Below are 18,516 nucleotides of genomic sequence, written 5' to 3'. Positions count from 1 at the left end.
CTACGAGAAACAAAAAGCAAATACAGTAAAGTTTCTGGATACAAAACCAATGTTCAAAAATCCATAGCGTTCCTATACTCTAATAAGGAAGTGTCAAAAAAGAGAAGTGGAAAAACAATTCCTTTTGCAATTGCAACAAAAAGAATAAAATACCTAGAAATAAAGCTAATGAAACATGTGAAAGACCTACGTAATGAAAACTATAAGACCCTATTACAAGAAATCTAAGATATAAAGAAATGGAAATATATTTCGTGTTCTTGGATTGGAAGAATCAACATAGTTAAAAAGACCTTATTACGTAAAGTGTTATGCAGATTGAATGCAATCCCAACAAAATCTCATCAACATTTTTTAAAGAAATAGAACAAAAAATCATCAGATTTGTATGGAAGCACAAAAGAGGCTGAACTGCCAAAGCCATCTTGAGAAAAAGAACGAGGTTGGAGGCATCACTCTGCCTAACTTCAAATTATACTACAAAGTGGCAATAATTAAAATGGCATGGTTTTGGCAGAAAAACAGATACACGGACAAGTGGAACAGAATCGAGAGTTCAGAAGTAAATCCATGTTTATATGGGCAAATAATTTTGGCCAAAAAAGGCCCAAAACATACAGTGGAGAAAGGAAAGTCTCTTTGATAAATGGGACTGGGAAAAGCAGAAAGCCACCTGCAAAAGAATGAAACTAGACTGTTGTCTATCACTGCACACCAAAATTAACTCAAAACGGATTAAGGACCTGAATATAAGACCTGAAACAATAAAATGCATAGAAGAAAACATAGGAACTAAACTCAAGGGCCTTGGACTTAAAGAGGATTTTATGAATTTGACCTCAAAGGCAAGGTAAATAAAAGCAAAAATTAATGGGACTACATCAAACTAAAAAGCTTTTGCACAGCAAAAGAAACTGTTAACAAGGTAAACAAACAACCATCTGAATGGGAAAATATATTTGCAAGCAATGCCTCTGATAAGGGCCTAATATTCAAAATATACAAAGATATGACTCAATGACAACAAAACAAAAAACAAAAAACAAAACGATCCAATCAAAAAATGGGCAGAGGACTTACACAGACACTTCTCCCTAGAGGACATACAAATGACCAACAAATATATGAAAAGATGCTCGACATCGCTAGCTATTAGGGAAATGCAAATCAAAACCACAATGAGATACCATCTCACACCTGTTAGAGTAGCTATTATCAACAGGACAAGTAATAACAAATGTTGGAAAGGATGCAGAGAAAAAGGAACCCTCATACACTGCTAGTGGGACTGCAAATTGATACAGTTACTATGGAGAATAGTATGGTGGTTCCTCAAAAACTAAGAATTGATCTACCATATGATCCAGCAATCCTTCTCCTGGGTATTTACCCCAAAGACTTGAAAACTCATATCTGAAAAGATATCTACACACCGATGTTCAAAGCAGCATTATTCGCAGTGGCCAGGTCATAGAAGCAACCAAAGTGTCTTATGATAGATGACTGGCAAAAGAAGCTGTGGTACATATATACAATGGAATATTACTCAGCCATTAAGAAGAGATGAAATACTGCCATTTGTGACAACACGGATGGACCTCGAGATAATCTTGCTAAACAAATTAAGTCAGACAGAAAAAGTTGAAAATCACATGTTATCACTTACAGGTGGGATATAAACCTAAAAGCAACAAACGAACAGGACAAACAGACTCATGGACATGAGCAGTAGACTAGTGGTTACCGGAAGAAAGCGGGGAGAGGGGAGGTAGATGGAGTAAAAGGGGTCAAATATGTGGCGACAGAAAGAAATCTATGTATGGGAGGTGAACACAGAATGTAAATATACATATGGTTTACTGTTAAAATCTACAGCTGAAACTTACCTGATTTTGTTAACCAATGTCATCACCAAAAAAATAAATTAATTAAAGTAAAAATGTGTAAGAATAAAAAAAGAATAAAACAAATTAAACTATTACTGCTTAGTGATGTATAGGTAGATAAATCTATAAAGAAAAGTCTGGAAGCAATTGCCATAAACATAAGGACAGTGGTACATTACTCTCCAATTAAAGAGGGTACTGTGATGGAGAAGGAACACACAGGTGATTTCTAGGGTATTGGCAGTATTCTATTTCAGAATGACTGGGAGTTATAAGATTTATGCTTTATTGTCATATTCTATACATTTGTTTTGTGTACTTTATATGTTATAGTTAAAAATTTAACACAGGTTTTAAAAAAAGTAAGCTCAGGCATCTACTATGTTTTCTTAGATTCTGTATTTGCCTATCTGGCATCCATTAATCACACAGCCAATTATATTAACTGTTTTCTTATTTTGTGTGTTCTTGATGCTCTGGCATTTGTGGCTGAACAGGCGAGGGAGACTGCTTCACTCAGGGCTAATTCTTAGAGATAGCGAAAAGGTGGGCCAGGAGCACACGTCTCATATGCAAACCAACAAATTCCAAGTCTACAGCTCCAACCAACATCTCACTGAACTCTTACACACCAAGCCAGTGTTCCCCATGCCTTGTAACAACCCAGAGCCAAGTACCAGCAAACTAAAGACCACTGTAGAGCCCAAAGCTTGCCAGAATTTTTTTATTTTTATTTTTATTGAGAAATAATTAACATATAACACAGTATTAATTTAAGTGCAGAACACAGTGATTTGGTATGCGAATACATTGTGAAACTACCACAGCAAATTTAGTTAAAATCCACCAACACACATGGTTACAATTTTTTTTCTTGTAATAAGAACTTTTAAAATCTACTCTCTTCGCCACTTTCAAATATACAATACAGTATTTTTAACAATTATCACTATGTTGTACATTACATCCTAAGGACTTATTTATCTTTAACTGTAAGTTTGTATCTTTTGACCATCTTCATCCCACCCTGACCCCGCTGCCTCTAGCAACCACCAATCTGTTCTCTGTATCTATAAGAGTTCAGATTTTTTTAGATTCCACATATAAATGAGATTACACAGTATTTGTTTTTCTCTAACTTATTTCACTTATTAGCATAATGTCCTCAAGGTCCACTCATGTTGTTACAAATGGCAGGATTTCTTTCTATATACATATGTACCACAATTTCTTTATCCATTCATCTACTGATGGACATTTAAGTTATTTCCATGTCTTGGCTATTTTAAATAATGTGGCAATGAACATATGGGTGCAGAAATCGTTTTGAGACAGTGATTTTGTTTCCTTCAGATAAATACCCAGAAGTGAAATTGCTAGATCATAGAGTTTTTCTATTTTTAATTTTTTGAGGAACCTCCATACTGTTCTCCATGGTGGCTCTATCAATTTACATTCTCAACAGCGTACAAGGGTTCCCTTTTCTCTATTTCCTCACCAACACTTAAATCTTATCTGCTATGATTATTAAATGGAGCTAATCCTAAGCTGTTTACCCTGCTGTGCCTTTCCTGCAGAAATATCAATAACAGCTTTTGCCTAGGCTTTCTTCTTGCTTCTGTTTCTGCCTCCTGACTAAAACTGATGCTTTCCCTGTGTCTCCCTTCTTTTGGAAAATGTAGCCTCCCCATGTCACTACTCAGTCACCTCTATAAATTAAAATCTCACAGGTACAAGTGAGACGGTTACAAAATAATAATTTAAAAAATATTAATGAAATGGAAAAGACTGAAAAAGAAGCTAAATAGGCAGACTGAGTTTTGAAAGATCTTCACCAAAAGTGTGAATGCATTCGCTCCTTATGGAAGATAAATAGGTAGAAATTAGAGAAGGTAAAGTTAAACTAGGAAAGTGTTGAAACACACAAGAAACAAAAATATCTGAACTTTTCTTCTGATGACAGCAACAGTGAATAGAGCTGGGAAAATTCCACTTGTGCTTGAAGCTCAAATTCCCTAAGGCAAATTTGGAAGTTCTAACAGGGCAGCACAAGCACTCATACATGCTTCTACCACTTCTATCAAGAAAGGGTATAATCTCAAATCAAGCACAAGCTTGAGAATGCAAAATAGTACAGCCACTTTGGAAAACAGTTTGGTAGGTTCTTATAAAACTAAACATAGTCTTACCACACATGATCCAGCAATCATGCTCCTTGGTATTTAACCAAATGAGTTGAAAACTTTTATCTATCCAAAAACCTGCACATGAATGTTTAAAGCAGCTTTGTTTATAACTGCCAAAAACTGGAAACGATCAAGCTCTTCTTCAACAGGTGAATGGATAAACAATGTCGTACATTCATACAACGATATATTAGTCAATAAAAAGAAATTAGCTATTAAGGCACAAAAAGAAATTGTCTTGACCATATTGCTAAGTGAAAGAAGTTGGTCTGAAGGGGCTACATACTGTATAAATCTTAACTATATGACATTCTGGAAAAGATAAATTTACAGGGATAGTAAAAATATTGGTAGTTGCTAAGGGCCAGCATGGAGCAAGAAGTGAGGGAGGGATAAATAGGTGAAGCACAGGGGATTTTTAGGCCAGTGAAACTATTCTGTATGATACTGTAATGGTGATATATGACAGAATACATTTGTCAAAACCCATAGAACCGTAGAAAGCAAGAATGAACCCTAATGTAAACTGTGGAACTTACTTAATAATAATGTAACAATATTGTTGATTGACTGACAAATGTACCACACTCATATAAGACGTTAATAATAGGGAAACTTTGTGAAAGAAGTATATGAAAGAACCTCTTTGTTCAATTTTTTAACTAAAACTGCTCTAAAAATAAGGTCTATTAATTACAAAAAAGGGAGATGAGGATTCCTCAAAAACAAAAAATGGTTCAGATACTGCTAGATAAAATGAATAACAAATGTCTATTACAGCTTCCCTAAAAACAACAATAGTAACAATGATGTCAGGAAGAATTCCCTCTAGTATAATCCATAAGCCAAAAGACCCACTATATATGACACAGTATCAAACATGTTTACTATATAAAACCAGAAAACATTGATGAGGCCATAGAAAATTTGGAGCATCAACTATAAGAAAATTAATTTGATCTTAAGAGGTGAAACAGAAATCATCCCATAATATATTCCCAAGAAAGTCAAGATAAGGGACAAACTATGTGTTATCCTGAATTTTTAATATCACGCATGTAAATGACACTTCCTCCTATCAGGAACTGTCTTTGAGTTTGCTTTTTTACTACAGGCACCAATCAGGTGTTGTATGTCCATAGGCAAGCTCTAACTTGGTCATACTTAGAATACTGATAAGTTCTTAGGTTAAGACAAAGAATGCCTGTTGTCAAGTTTATTGACCTCCCACCTCCAATTGTTATCTACTTTTGTTCAGTTCCTTCTGTTCTTACCACAGCTATTGGTCTACTCCTACATTACACTTTAGTGTAACTATCTCTTAGTTTTTTGATCCACTGCTTACCATAGCTATCTTTATTGAATTAAGTCCTGACTGGCATAGCTATAGTATTTCTTTAGTCTTTTAAACATTTACTGAGTGCTTCAATTCAGATTCTGCAAACATTTACGAAGCTCCTTGAGGCTCACTTGACTCTCACAGTTATTCCAAAGAAGCTATTATTACCTCCATTTTATAGAGAAGCAAATATACTCAGAAGTTAAATAACTTGTCTGAGGTCACCGAAATCAAATCTAACTCTATCAACCAAGTCCTGTGCTCTTTCCGCTCATCTTTATTTCTCCCTATCAAACTACAAGACACTCTGCTAGTTAGAATTTAAGGCTTTACTCTACCTTCTGGAACCTGTTTTTCAAATCCTGCCTAAAAATCTATCATTTAGACTCAATGACACCACCTGTGTCAAACCTTGCTCTGCTAAGTTCTTCCATTCCCAGCACCTTTTTTTAATATACCACTACTGCTATATAATAGCCATGGTGCCCTCAACAATTCAAGAAAAATTCTGCCTACAGAGTATCATTTGGCGGGGAAAAGAAAGAAGTCTTGAGAGGACACTGTGGTCCTGTTTCAGCCTATTGTCTTCCTCTTTACAGACTACATATCCTGTAGCAACATCAATGTACTCTAATTAACTGCTTAATAGATTTATGCAATGGACTATATAAACGACGAAGAAGAAGACAGTGACCTGCCTGAGGCAACAATGACAACTGGACATCCCTAGAGCCTCAAAGTAAATGAATATCTGCCATACTGATTATTTTTGTGGGGGGGGAGGGGAAAGGGGAACCTTAACACTTAAATCTGACCACAAAAAGAAGTTAATGAAGTTGATGCTAAAAGCTATCTGAGCACATGTGAAAATTAAACCAGGATACACTTTTCCTGCCATGTTTATTCAAAACTGAAAAATTTACAACTCAAGTCAATCACTTTTGATTTTCCAATAGCAAAATTAACAAAGTAGCTCCTTATCTTGTAAGCAAATCATCCTCCACTATAGATACTAAGTTTGTGAAAGTAACAAAATATGACTGTTTATTTCTTAGTTTCCCAGGGAGGCACTATAAGTAATGCTTAAGAGCAAAAACTTGCTGTGATCTTGAACCTTTCATTTTGTTTCATCTGAAAAATAGGTACAGATGTACCTACCTCACAGGACTGTTGAAAGAAATGAGATCATAAAGTTCTTAGCACGTTTTTTACATAGTAAGCATTTTTACAATATTACCTATTATATCCTTAACTACTGTTTCCTCACTTACAATATTAAAATTCCTACCATATAGGATTGCTATGAGAATTAAGCACACTGCTTGGTGAATAATAGGTTCTTATGAAAGCCCATCATTCCTGCCCCTTTACGGAACTATATAAAGCCATGGTTGTCGAGAAAACACCAGCTTTTCCAGAATTGTGTATTTCCTTTTGGGGGAAGGGGTATGGACAAGAGAATGGAAAGAAAAAGGTAGTTTTATTGTTATGTAATATAGGCAGTCATGAAATCACATAATTAAATCATGACTCCAGTAATCTGAGGTCATGATTTATAAGCATCAAGGTACAAGGTTAAACTTAGTTAAAAGACATTCAGGGACTAGTACATTGTCTAAAGTAAAACAGAACAACTTAGTGGTAACTAAATATACACACAAGAAATTTAAACATTAATTAGTGAGACATTTTAGAAGTGACTTTGAAAATAGTCTCATTATTTCACTGTCTTATGAAACCAAAACAACATTTTGAACTGGAGTTTAAAACATGAATAAACAGGAAATCTCTGTTGTGATGCTTTATTCTGCTTAAAATTTTGCATTCTTCTGAAATACATGTGTACTAAATATAAGGAAATAAGTATTCCTTACCTGTTGTGTTCCATCTGCACTTACAATAGGGGCAGACAGAAGAGAAATATCACTACTTAGAATTTGAGATGTATCCAGTAGTGGTGGATGTTCTGCCATTATCAGTAAGAACTTAATATACCGGATAACTCTCCAACTCTGAAAAACAAAAATATATTGCCACTTATGTGTATATTCTTAAAAATATATAAAAATATAATACATTCAAGATTCATCTCACTCTTTAACCTAAAGATATACTCTTGTCAAAGGAAATTTTATAATATTCTGCTGAATATTTTTTCTGTTAACAGATCATTTAAAGAAATATATTTTACAACTAACCGTCAATGTAGACAATAAGACATAATAAAGCCAATATATCAGTAGCTTCTATTTAAATTCCATGTCTCTCTAACTCTTTTATCTCTATACAATATTTTATTTAATTTAACCACCACTACGTTAGCTAAACATTGGGAAAGGTATTTAAATGCAATGAATAAGGCAACTCTACCACTGATTTTTTTCCTATAAGCAGAGGTGATTACGAAGACCCAACTCTTCCTCATCATACTATCAGTCTATAGGAACTACGTAAGAATTATGATTTTTCACTAATTCTTCAGACATAACAAAATGGTAGAAAAGTTTGCTCAGGATTAAAATATGAACCTTCAAGTTTTAAGTTTTATGACACTGGCCTGATATTCTGATTTATTATTCTTTTCTAAGTGACACCTACTTTATGGACCAAATCATTTCAATGTTAAAAGCACGTACTTCCAGAAATCTTAAATTGTAAACAGAGTATCATTTATATAAAAGTAAAGGACTTGACGTAAGCAACAATAATCTATGATATACATCAACCAACAAAATATCATCAAATTATATATCAAGATGAGCACAACTGGGCTCAATCACAAATTTTACACAATCTATATTGAAAGGCAAAATAACAAATATTTTTAGATGCTTGCGGCATTTTACAATTCAGTAGTGTTAAAATGTTTGACTTTTCTAAGACATTAAATTCCTGTTATTTATTTTAGAATCTTAAATCTTTGCGGAAACTCTCATAGAAGTTGATTTAACTGCAAAACAATTTCCTATTTGGATATATAAAAAGTGCTATAAAATTTCAAAAACATTCCATGCAGGTATCTACTTCAAGATGTTTGTTATACACAAGACGACAGTATGAAACACTGTTATTTAACTAGCTCATAAAAATGTAAGCATTTAAACATAACATATATAAATATTTATATTATAAATACTATATACGTATATAGTGTTATAAATATATAAAGGGGAAAATGTAACTTCTGGATTAATCTGTACTGCTATATTTCTTAAAGTTCAATAAAATCACAGAGTACTTTAAATTATGTCAAGTAATTACACTCTGTGGAATATACACAGAATTATAAAATGAGAAGGAGTCAATGTACTGTTTTTCTTCTTACATGTCACATAATTTAGTTCAAAAAGAAACATTTTAGGGACGCTAACTCACGATTAACCAGGGTAAGTTTATAAGTAATTCATTTTTTTTTGTAAAGTAATTTAAAAAAAACAACACAGTAATTTTTTATTGTCATTTTATTCTATTTGTAATATTTAATACATATTTAACTGAAATGCAAACCACCATTATTACCTAAATTTTAGAACATAATGCTGAAGATACAAGCGTAGTCTGGTTTCAAGGGGTGGACTGGAAGCTTTACAAATTTTTTCTGAACCTCCAGTTAATTCCAAGAACAGTGCTATTATATATCAGACCTGAAGTCAGATAATATGTTTTAATATTATTTAATATTATCATTCCACTTAAGTGTTATTCTTTGCAAAGCTATAACACATCAAGTTTCATTTATGAATTAATTTCTTGTAAGGCTGTATTCACCACAACATATGCAAAGTAGCTGTTTTATTTCAGATTGCAAATCGTAAACTTCGGTTGGGCAACTGAAATGTTGCATTTAGAAACCTAGAAATTCCCTTCATTCCTGCATAGGAAACAGTCAGCTTCTTCTATCAACTTCTTCTAATTTTGCTACTACTCACTAACCTTGTGACCACAAATACCTACTTGTTTGAAGTTATGCATCTATTTTTGTTTTTGTGGTAATGTAATGTTTGATATATGCAAAAAAAGGAGAGAAGTGATTTCTTGCATTTGCTAATTTCAGTGAAATAATATTGCCCCATGCCCCATTTCAAGCTATCATGATTTAAAAATTGACCTGAAAATTCCTGAATGTTAACAATCAACTTTTGTACACAAGATGGCTCCAGCATCTCACTGTTTATGTCTATATATCAATATTTAACTATCTTTGTAGTAATAATAAAATATTAACATTTTGAGAATTTGGGTAAAGAAAAGTTGAATATCTTTGTATTATTCTTGCAACCTTTCTGTAAATCTGAAATTTTAATTAATGTTAAGTAAAACAATATTTTAAAAATATTAATGCCAGGTAGATTGATCTAAAAATAAAGGTAAAACAAGAAAAGCTTCTAAAAGATAGCATAAAAAAACAACTTCATAATCATGGAACAAAGAAAGATTTTTAAAGAGTATAAATTATATTTCTTAAGTCATAAAGAAAAAGAATGATATATTGAACTTCATTAAAACTAAAAACTACTATTTATGAATAAATATCTTTAAGAATTCCAGTCAGTGGCAGAGTAGGTAAATGCTGTGTTCACTTCCTGTAAGACATCAAATTACAACTAAACTACAGAACCGCCTGAAATCTAGCTGAACAGAAGTCCTATAACTAAGATATGTAGAAGCCATGTCGAGATTGGTAGGAAGGGTGGAGAGATGCTGAATGGGCGGCTTCACGCCCATATGTAGCAGTTAAAAACTGGGAGGGATATCTTGGCTGCAGAGGTTCCCCCAAAGGAGACAGGAGTCTCAGCCTCACACCAGGTTCCCAAGCCCAGGGTTCTAGTGCTGGAAAGAGAAGTCTCCATAACTTCTGGCTGTTAAAACCAGGGGAGGTGCTCGCTTCAGCAGCACATACGCTAAAATTGGAATGATACAGAGAAGATTAGCATGGCCCTTGTGCAAGAATGATATGCAAATTTGTGAAGCATTCCATATTTTTTAAAAAATAAAAAACAAACAAACAAATAATAAAACCAGCGGGGGTTTGGTCTGAGTGAGACAGAAGGTGGCTGAAGTTCCAGGGGTTCCTCTTCAAAGACCCACTCATGGAATTACGTGCTGGCCGACTCACTCACTCTGAGCTCCAGCACTGAGGCAGCAGCTAGAAAAACACTGGGGACATACAGGGAGGAAATGAATGGCTGGATTCAGGGCAAGGTGTGGAAGGGCAGCTTTCTCCCAGACAGAAGTGCTAGCATAAACCATTGTCCCTTTGCTGAACTCTCTCTCCACCTAGTGAACAGATAGAGGCCAAGCAGCATTCTAAGTCTCCATCGACCCGGCTAACACCATATGCCCCACCCTGGTGATTCCCTGAGAGCCCACACCAACAACTTATAGGCCCACCCAAGCCACTTCCAGTGACTTTTCCATACAAATGGCCCATTTGGGATCATGTTGCAGACTTGTCTAAAATCTCTCAAAGGTTCACAAATCACACCAGAGCACTGCCTAAGCACCTCCACAAATGACACACCAAAGGGCAGACTCAGTAGGCCCCACAGACATGCTAAAGCGAATTCTGCTCAGCCCCTGCACATCAGCTATTCAACCAGTCACCAGCCAGTCCTCACAACCAATCAACCCAAGGGTCAATCCCTCACACTGATGTACAAATAGCAATAAAGGCTCAACTAAAACAGGAGTGCACATTCAAACAACACAAGGAACACACCTGGAGCACCTAGCTCAGGTGACCAGGAAGACTGTGCCACTGTGCTCCACAGCACACCTACTACATAAGGCCACTCTACTAAGACCGGGAAACATAGAAGCTCTACCAAATACATAGGAACAAACATAGGGAGGCAGCCAAAATGGGAAGACAAAGAAATATGTCCCAAATGAAAGAACAGAACAAAGCTCCAGAACAAGAACTAAACAAAATGGAGAGACGCAATCTACCAGATGCAGAGTTCAAAACACTGATTGTAAGGATGCTCATTGATCTCAGTGAGAACTCTGATGAAGAGATAAGAAACACATAAATGGAGACGGAAAACATAAACAAGTGAAATAATACGATAACTGAAATGAAGAATACACTAAAGGGAATTAACAGGAAATAAGATGAAGCAGAGGATCAAATAAGCGATTTGGAAGATAAGGTAGCAGAAAACACCCAATTTGAACAGCGACAAGAAAAAAAAAGTCCAAAATAATGGGACAGTTTAAGAGGCCACTGGGACAACATCAAGCATGCTAACATTCACACCATAGGGATACCAGAAGGGAAGAGAGAACAAGGAACTGAAAACCTATTTTAAGAAATAATGACAGAATACTTCCCTAACCTGTAGGATGAAATAGACATACAAGCCCAGGAAGTGCAGAGAGTCCCAAACAAAATGAACCATGATCTCAAAGAGGTCCACACCAAGACACATCATAGTTAAAATGACAAAGCTTAAAACAAAGAGAGAATCTTAAAAGCAGCAGCAGAATATCAGCTAGTTACCAACAAGAGAGAGCCCATTGAATGTCAGCTGATTTCTCAACAGAACCTTTGCAGGCCAGAGAGATATTTTGTGCCTCTGGCACAAAATAAGAGGCACAAAATAGTCAAAGTGCTGAAAAGCAAGGATGTACAACCCAGATTACTCTACCCAGCAATGCTATTATTTAGAATTGAAGGACCGATAAAGTTTCCCAAACAAGAAAAAGCTAACAAGAGTTCATCACCACCGAGCTAGTACTGCAGAAATGTTAGAAACTTCTTTAAAAAAAAAAAAAAAAAAGATAAAAAATATGAATTGAAAATGACAATAACTATGCATCTACCAACTATTAACTTTAAATATAAGTGGATTAAATGCTTCAATCAGAATACATAGGATGGCTAAATGGAGAAGAAAACAAGACCCTTACCTATACTGCCTACAAGAGACTCAACTCAGATCAAAGACATACATAGCCAGAAAGTAAAGAGATGGAAAAAGATATTTCATGAAAATGAAAATAAAACAAAAGGAAAAGAAAGAGAAAAAGGCTGGGATAGCAATACTACACCAGACAAAACAGACTTTAAAACAAAGGCTATAAGAAGAAACGAAGAAGAACCCAGCAATTCCACTTCTGGGTATTTGTCCAAAGAAATCCAAAACATTTCTTCAAAGGGACATGTGCATCCATGTTAACTGTAGCATTATTTACAATAGCAAAGACATGGAGACAACCTGGGTGTCTATCAATAGAAGAATAGATAGAGAAGAGGTGGTACATATATATAATGGAATGTTACTCAGCCATAAGAATGAATGAAATCTTGCCATCTGTAACAAAATGGAAAGACCCAGAGGGTACTGTGCTGAGTGGAGCAAGCCAAACAGAGAAAGACAAATGTCTTATGATATGATTTACATGTGGAATCTAGAGAAAGGATAAACAAACAAAATAGAAACAGGCTTACTGAGAAAGCATTTTGATTGTGTGTAGGGGGGAGTGGGAATTGGGATACGCGAAGTGGGGGAGAGGATTAAGAGATACAAATTGGTAGTTACAAAATAGTCACAGGGATATACAGTATAGGGAATATAGTCGGTAGTATTGTAATAACTATGTATGGTGTCAGATGGCTATCAGTTTTATTGGGTGATCATTTGGTAAGTTATATACATGTCTAATCACTGTGTGTATATCAGAAACTAATACAGTTTTGTATGTCAACTGTAATTGAAAAATAAAGAAAATATTTTTTATTAAAAAATGAAAATAAATATCTTTAAGAGAATGCAAAGGCAAGTCAGACTGATACTTATAACAAACATAATTGAAAAAGACCACATATTTAACATATATACAGGCCTTCTACTATTGATTTAAAAATAGAAAGTGTCAGAGAAATTGAATATGCTCTTCACAAAAGTATAAGCTCAAGAGACCAATAAACATATAAAAAGATTCTCAAATTAACTAAGTACTAGGAAAAAGCAAATTAAAAACCATAATGAAATACCACCACACACTCAATTGGATAATAAAAATGAAAAAGACTGACAATATCAAGTATTAGTGACAGTACTGAGCAACTGGCACACTCATATGGCATGAAAACTCATAAAATCACTCCAGAAACCAATTTAACATTATCTATCAAAGCTGAACATATAAATATTCTATGACTCAGTTATGATCCAGCTATTAGACTCCTAGTATATACCAAAAAGAAATGTATGCACATGTGTACCAAAAGATAAGTCCATGAAGGTACACAGCAGCATTATTCTTTAATGGGCCCAAACTGTAAACACTCTACATGTCCCTCCACAGTAAATGGTAAAGTGTATCTGATTCATCCAATTGGACTACTATATAGCAATGAAAATTAATACAGGGAACAGCACAAATAAATTTTAAAAATAAACTGTGACTCAGACATAGAATACATACTACGCAACTTTATTTACAGAAAGTTCAAAAACTGATAAACCAATCTATGATATTAAAAGTCAGGATAGCAACTGCCTTTTGAGAAGAAGAGAGAATGGGGACTGGAAGGAGCATGAAAGTAGTTTCTGGGGTGCTGGTATTGTCCTATGTCTAGATTTGGGAGGCTGTTATGCAATAACTGCCAATGCATTGTTCTATGAGCTGTACACTATGTACCTTGGTGTGTATAATTCATAAAACTATTTTTGCAAGTTAAAATGACCACTTAATCATCTCAACTGATGCAGGAAAAGCATTTGACAAGATTCAATCTCCTTTCATAATAAAAACAGTCAATAAACTAGGAATAGAAGGGTCCTACCTCAACATAAAGCCCACAGCTAACATCATACTCAATGATGAAAAACCGAAAGCTTTTCTTCTAAAATTCAGAGCAATGCAAGGATGTCCCCGTCTCACCACATCCATTCATAATATTGGACATAGTATTGGAAGTCCCAGCCAGAGCAATTAGGCCCCAAAAAGAAATAAAAGACATCGAAATTGGAAATGAAGATGTAAAACTATCTTTGTTCACAGACGACGTAACCTTATATTTGGAAAGACCTAAATTAAAAAAAAAAAAAACTTAAAAAAATTCAGTAAAAAAACAAGATACAAAACCAGCATTTAACAATCAGTTGCATTTCTATACACTAACCGAATAATCTGAAAAGAAAATTAAAAAAACAATTCTATCTATAATTACAAAAAAAAGAGTACAATATTTAGGAATAAATCTAATCAAAGAGGTGAAAGATTTGTATGCTGAAAACTACAACGTATTGCTAAAAGAAAGAAGACATTCTAAAAAGATATCCTATGTTTACAGATTGGAAAACTTAATATTATGATGATGTCCGTACTACTCTAAGCAATCTACAAAGTCAATGCAATCTCTGTCAAAAATCTAAATGGCATTTCTTGCAGAAATAAAAAAATTCATTCTAAAATTCATCTGGAATCTCAAGGGATCCTGAACAGCCCAAACCATTTTGAAAAAGAACGAAGTTGGGTGACTCAAACTTCCTGATTTCAAAACATATTACAAAGCTACAGTAATCAACACAGTGAGTGGTACTGGAATAAAGACAAATACGCCAACAGAAGAGAATAGAGAGGCCAGAAATGAACTCTCACGTATATGGTCAAATGACCTTCAACAAGAGTTCCAAAACCACTCAATGGGAAAAGGACAGTCTCTTCAACAAATGCGTGATATTCACCCGCAAAAGAAAGTAGTCTGACCCTTATCTTACAACATATATAAAAATTAAAATAGATTAAAGATCTAATTGTATGACCCAAAACTATAAAACTCCAAGAAAACAAGGAGAAAGCTTGCTAATAATTTCTTAGATATGACACTGAAAGCAAAAGCCACAAAAGCAAAAACAGACAACTGGGATTACATCAAACTTGAAAACTTTTATGCATCAGAGGACACATTCAACAGAGTGAAAAGGTAACCTACGGAACAGGAGAAAAATAGTTGCAAGACTTTGCTCCTGCTGTTACAAAATACCATAGACTGGGTGGCTTAAACAACAGATATTTCTCATAGTTCTTGACTTGGGTGCCAGCATCGTCAGGTTTTTGGTGAGGGTTCTCTTCCTGGCTTGCTAAGAGCCACGTTCTTGTTCTATCTTCACATGACCTTCTTGCTCTTCTTCACATGAAGCAGCTTTGGTCTCTTCCTTTTCTTCGATTATAAGGGCACTAACCCCATCATGTAAGCTTCACTTTCATGACCTCATCTATACCTAATTGCATCCCAAAGGTCACTCCTCTTAAAACTATCACATTAGAGGTTAGGGCTTCAACATATCAATTTCGGAAGAACATATTCAGACCATACATTATTCCTTTAGCCCCTCAAAATTCATGTCCTTCTTGCATGCAAAATACCTTCATTCCAGGCCAACAAGTCTTAACTCATTTAAACATAAACTCTGAAGTCTCATCTAAATCAGATTTGAATAAGTACAATTCATCCTGGGGCAAAATTCCTCTCCAGCCATGAATCTGTGAAATCAGCTAAGTTACTTGCTTCCAAAATACAATGGTGGGATAGACATTCCCATTCCAAAACTAGAAATCAGAAGGAAGAAAGGGTGACAGGTACCAAACAAGTTCAAAACCTAGCAGGCAAATACCATTAGACCTTAAGGCTCAATAATAATCTCTTTGGTTCCATGCTCTGCCCTTTGGACCCAATGGGGTGTGGAATCAACACCAGAGACATTCCTTCAGCTTGATGGAGACCACTAAAATGGCTTTGTTGGGCAGAGGTCCAATCCTCTGAACCTTAGGTGCAGGTAACCCTCTCCTCAAGCCTGTGTACTCTGACCTGTGGTGGCAGTGGCAGCCCTGATGACCTCTGAATCAGCTGTTGGGTCCTTCTTCCTTTTTCTTGAAGGATAATAGAGGTTCGTAGCCAGGCTTCATTCCCTTCCATTTTCTCTTTTTCCTTTAGTCCCAGCTGGCAATGTTTTTGCCAGTATAATTCCATCTCTCTTCCTGGCTTCTGCTGAGATGCTGATTAGGTCCATGGCTCACACCCACACTAATATCCTTATCAAACAGTTGGTCAGCCACACTCTTGGTGTTCTCTTCCAAACATGCATCCTCATTTTTTGCAATATGGATAAGCTGAGAATTTTCCGAATCCTTAAGTTCTGGTTCCTTTTTAGTTAACAAATCCTTCTTCAATTCATATCTCCCCTCTCACATTTTACTGTAAGTGGCCAGAAAGAACCAAGCTACTATTCAACATTTTGCTTAGAAACATCCTCAGCTAAATATTGTTTTACCACTCACAAGTTCTACCTTCCACCAAACACTAGAACATGAATACAACTCGGTCAAGTTCTGTCCCTTCATATTAAGGATCACCTTTTCTCTATTATCCAATAACAATGTTTCTCATTCCCATCTGAAACTTCATCAGAATGGCCTTTAGTTTTAAATCCATATTTCTACAAACATTCTGTTAATGATTATTTACATATTCTCTAAGAGAGATGTTTTCTCTCCAGCTCTTTTCTTTCTTAGCTCTCACCAGTCACCAGTTCCTTAACAGCAATCTTTGCTTTTTCTAGCATGCACATCAAAACTTTTCCAACCTCCACCCATTTCCCAGTTCTAAAGCTGCTTCCATTCCACACTTTTAGACATTTGTTATAGCAGCACTCTACATATCAGTACCAATTACAGTCTTAGCTTGGGCTGCTGGAAAAAATATCACAGACTGGGTGGCTAAAAGAGCAGACATTTATTTCTCACAGTTTTGGAGTCTGGGAAGTCCAATATCTGGGTGCCAGTATTATCAGTTCTTGGTGAGGGCTCTCTTTTTGGCCTGCAGATGGCTATCTTCTTGTTTTACCTTCACAAACCCAAGAGAAAGCTCTGCTCTCTTCCTCTTCTAACAAGGGCGTTAATCCACATGGGGGCTCCAACCTCACAAACGCTTCCAAACAGAAATACCTCCCAAAGGCCCTACCTCCAAATACGATCACATTGGGGGTTAGGGTTTCAACATATGAATTTGCGGTGGGGGGGAGGGGGCAGCTCAGTCTATGACTCTATCAAGTTTAGAAACAGTACTGTTTTCTCAGTCATTGCTATAATGCTGAATCTATATGAGTTTTCTTACTCATATAGTTTGCCAGTTTTTCTTCCTTAACCTCACTCATATCCATCCATTCTATCTAAATTTCTTCTATTCTAAGTATGCTGCTGTTATAATGACAATGGCCTAGATAGACCTAGAATCTAAGGTAGTTAGCTCATGATAATGGGCTTGGCCTGGGGTTTGAAACTTCAGCTCTACTTGTTTAAAAAATATGTGAGAAAATACAAAGCAGGATCCTCTTTGGATGACAGCCAAAGCATAATTGAAGGACCTATAGGAAAAGTATGTACATTTAGAATGAGAAATCCAATGTATTTTTTGGTCTTTTGATTTGCCTAAATCAATGAAACTAAAAAATATAGGACTCCATATCTGAAATCATAAAATTATTATATACTCCAAAAAGTTTTAGTAGCACACTTAAAACTAAAATTCAAGAATACCTCAAAATATACATATGAAAAAACATTAAGTAAAAATATTAAAATCTCAGTAGCAATTGCATTAAGATGGTAGAATTACGTAACAATTTTTTTTCTATTTCCTATTTTTTTTTTGTAATGTGGATAGTTATACCATTTTCATTAAAATTTTGATTTAAAAGTGGTCAGTCTTGAAGAGGCCCAGGCAACTACAGAATCACATTTGGCTTATCAACCATCTAAATACCTTTTCAGAGAAATTTCAATAAATTTTGCTTGAATTTGGACCTAATTCAAATGACTAATTTCATCTTACAAACTAATATCCTAAATTGCATTTTTCCAATTTAAACCGCTATTTCATTTTTTTAACTTTTGGATTTCCTAGCTTCTAAATTTGACATTAGATTTTTTTTTTTTAAAAGGCACTTGAAATAACCTGTAGTATAATTTCCTCAGATGTCACAGGAACCAATCTGCGAAATCATCCTATTATTTCTTATCAGAAACCTAAACCAAATACTTTACAGATTTAATAATAAAATTATATTAGATCATTTTTCTCTAGACTAATGCA

The 18,516-nt window shown here is 35.0% G+C and overlaps 1 protein-coding gene and 1 non-coding gene across 2 annotated transcripts in view; one reads left to right on the top strand and one right to left on the bottom strand.

The window, feature by feature from the left end:
* The window catches only part of FNDC3A (fibronectin type III domain containing 3A), a 181,523-nt gene that overhangs the window by 150,423 nt on the left and 12,584 nt on the right, over window positions 1–18,516 (bottom strand). The window contains exon 2 of the mRNA XM_006916448.2: window positions 7,286–7,423. Within this exon, the coding sequence (XP_006916510.1) occupies window positions 7,286–7,384 (99 nt within the window). The 5' untranslated portion in view covers window positions 7,385–7,423. The remainder of the gene's footprint in view (window positions 1–7,285; window positions 7,424–18,516) is intronic.
* Window positions 10,289–10,395, top strand: LOC112483473. Its single transcript, XR_003047637.1, has one exon. It is a non-coding gene; the product is annotated as a U6 spliceosomal RNA (small nuclear RNA).

The sequence above is a fragment of the Pteropus alecto genome, unplaced genomic scaffold, assembly GCF_000325575.1.
Source record: "Pteropus alecto unplaced genomic scaffold, ASM32557v1 scaffold24, whole genome shotgun sequence".
Classification (NCBI taxonomy): Eukaryota; Metazoa; Chordata; class Mammalia; order Chiroptera; family Pteropodidae; genus Pteropus; species Pteropus alecto.
The sequence above is the reverse complement of the archived record's forward strand: the minus strand, read 5'-3'. Positions and strand labels throughout refer to the sequence as shown.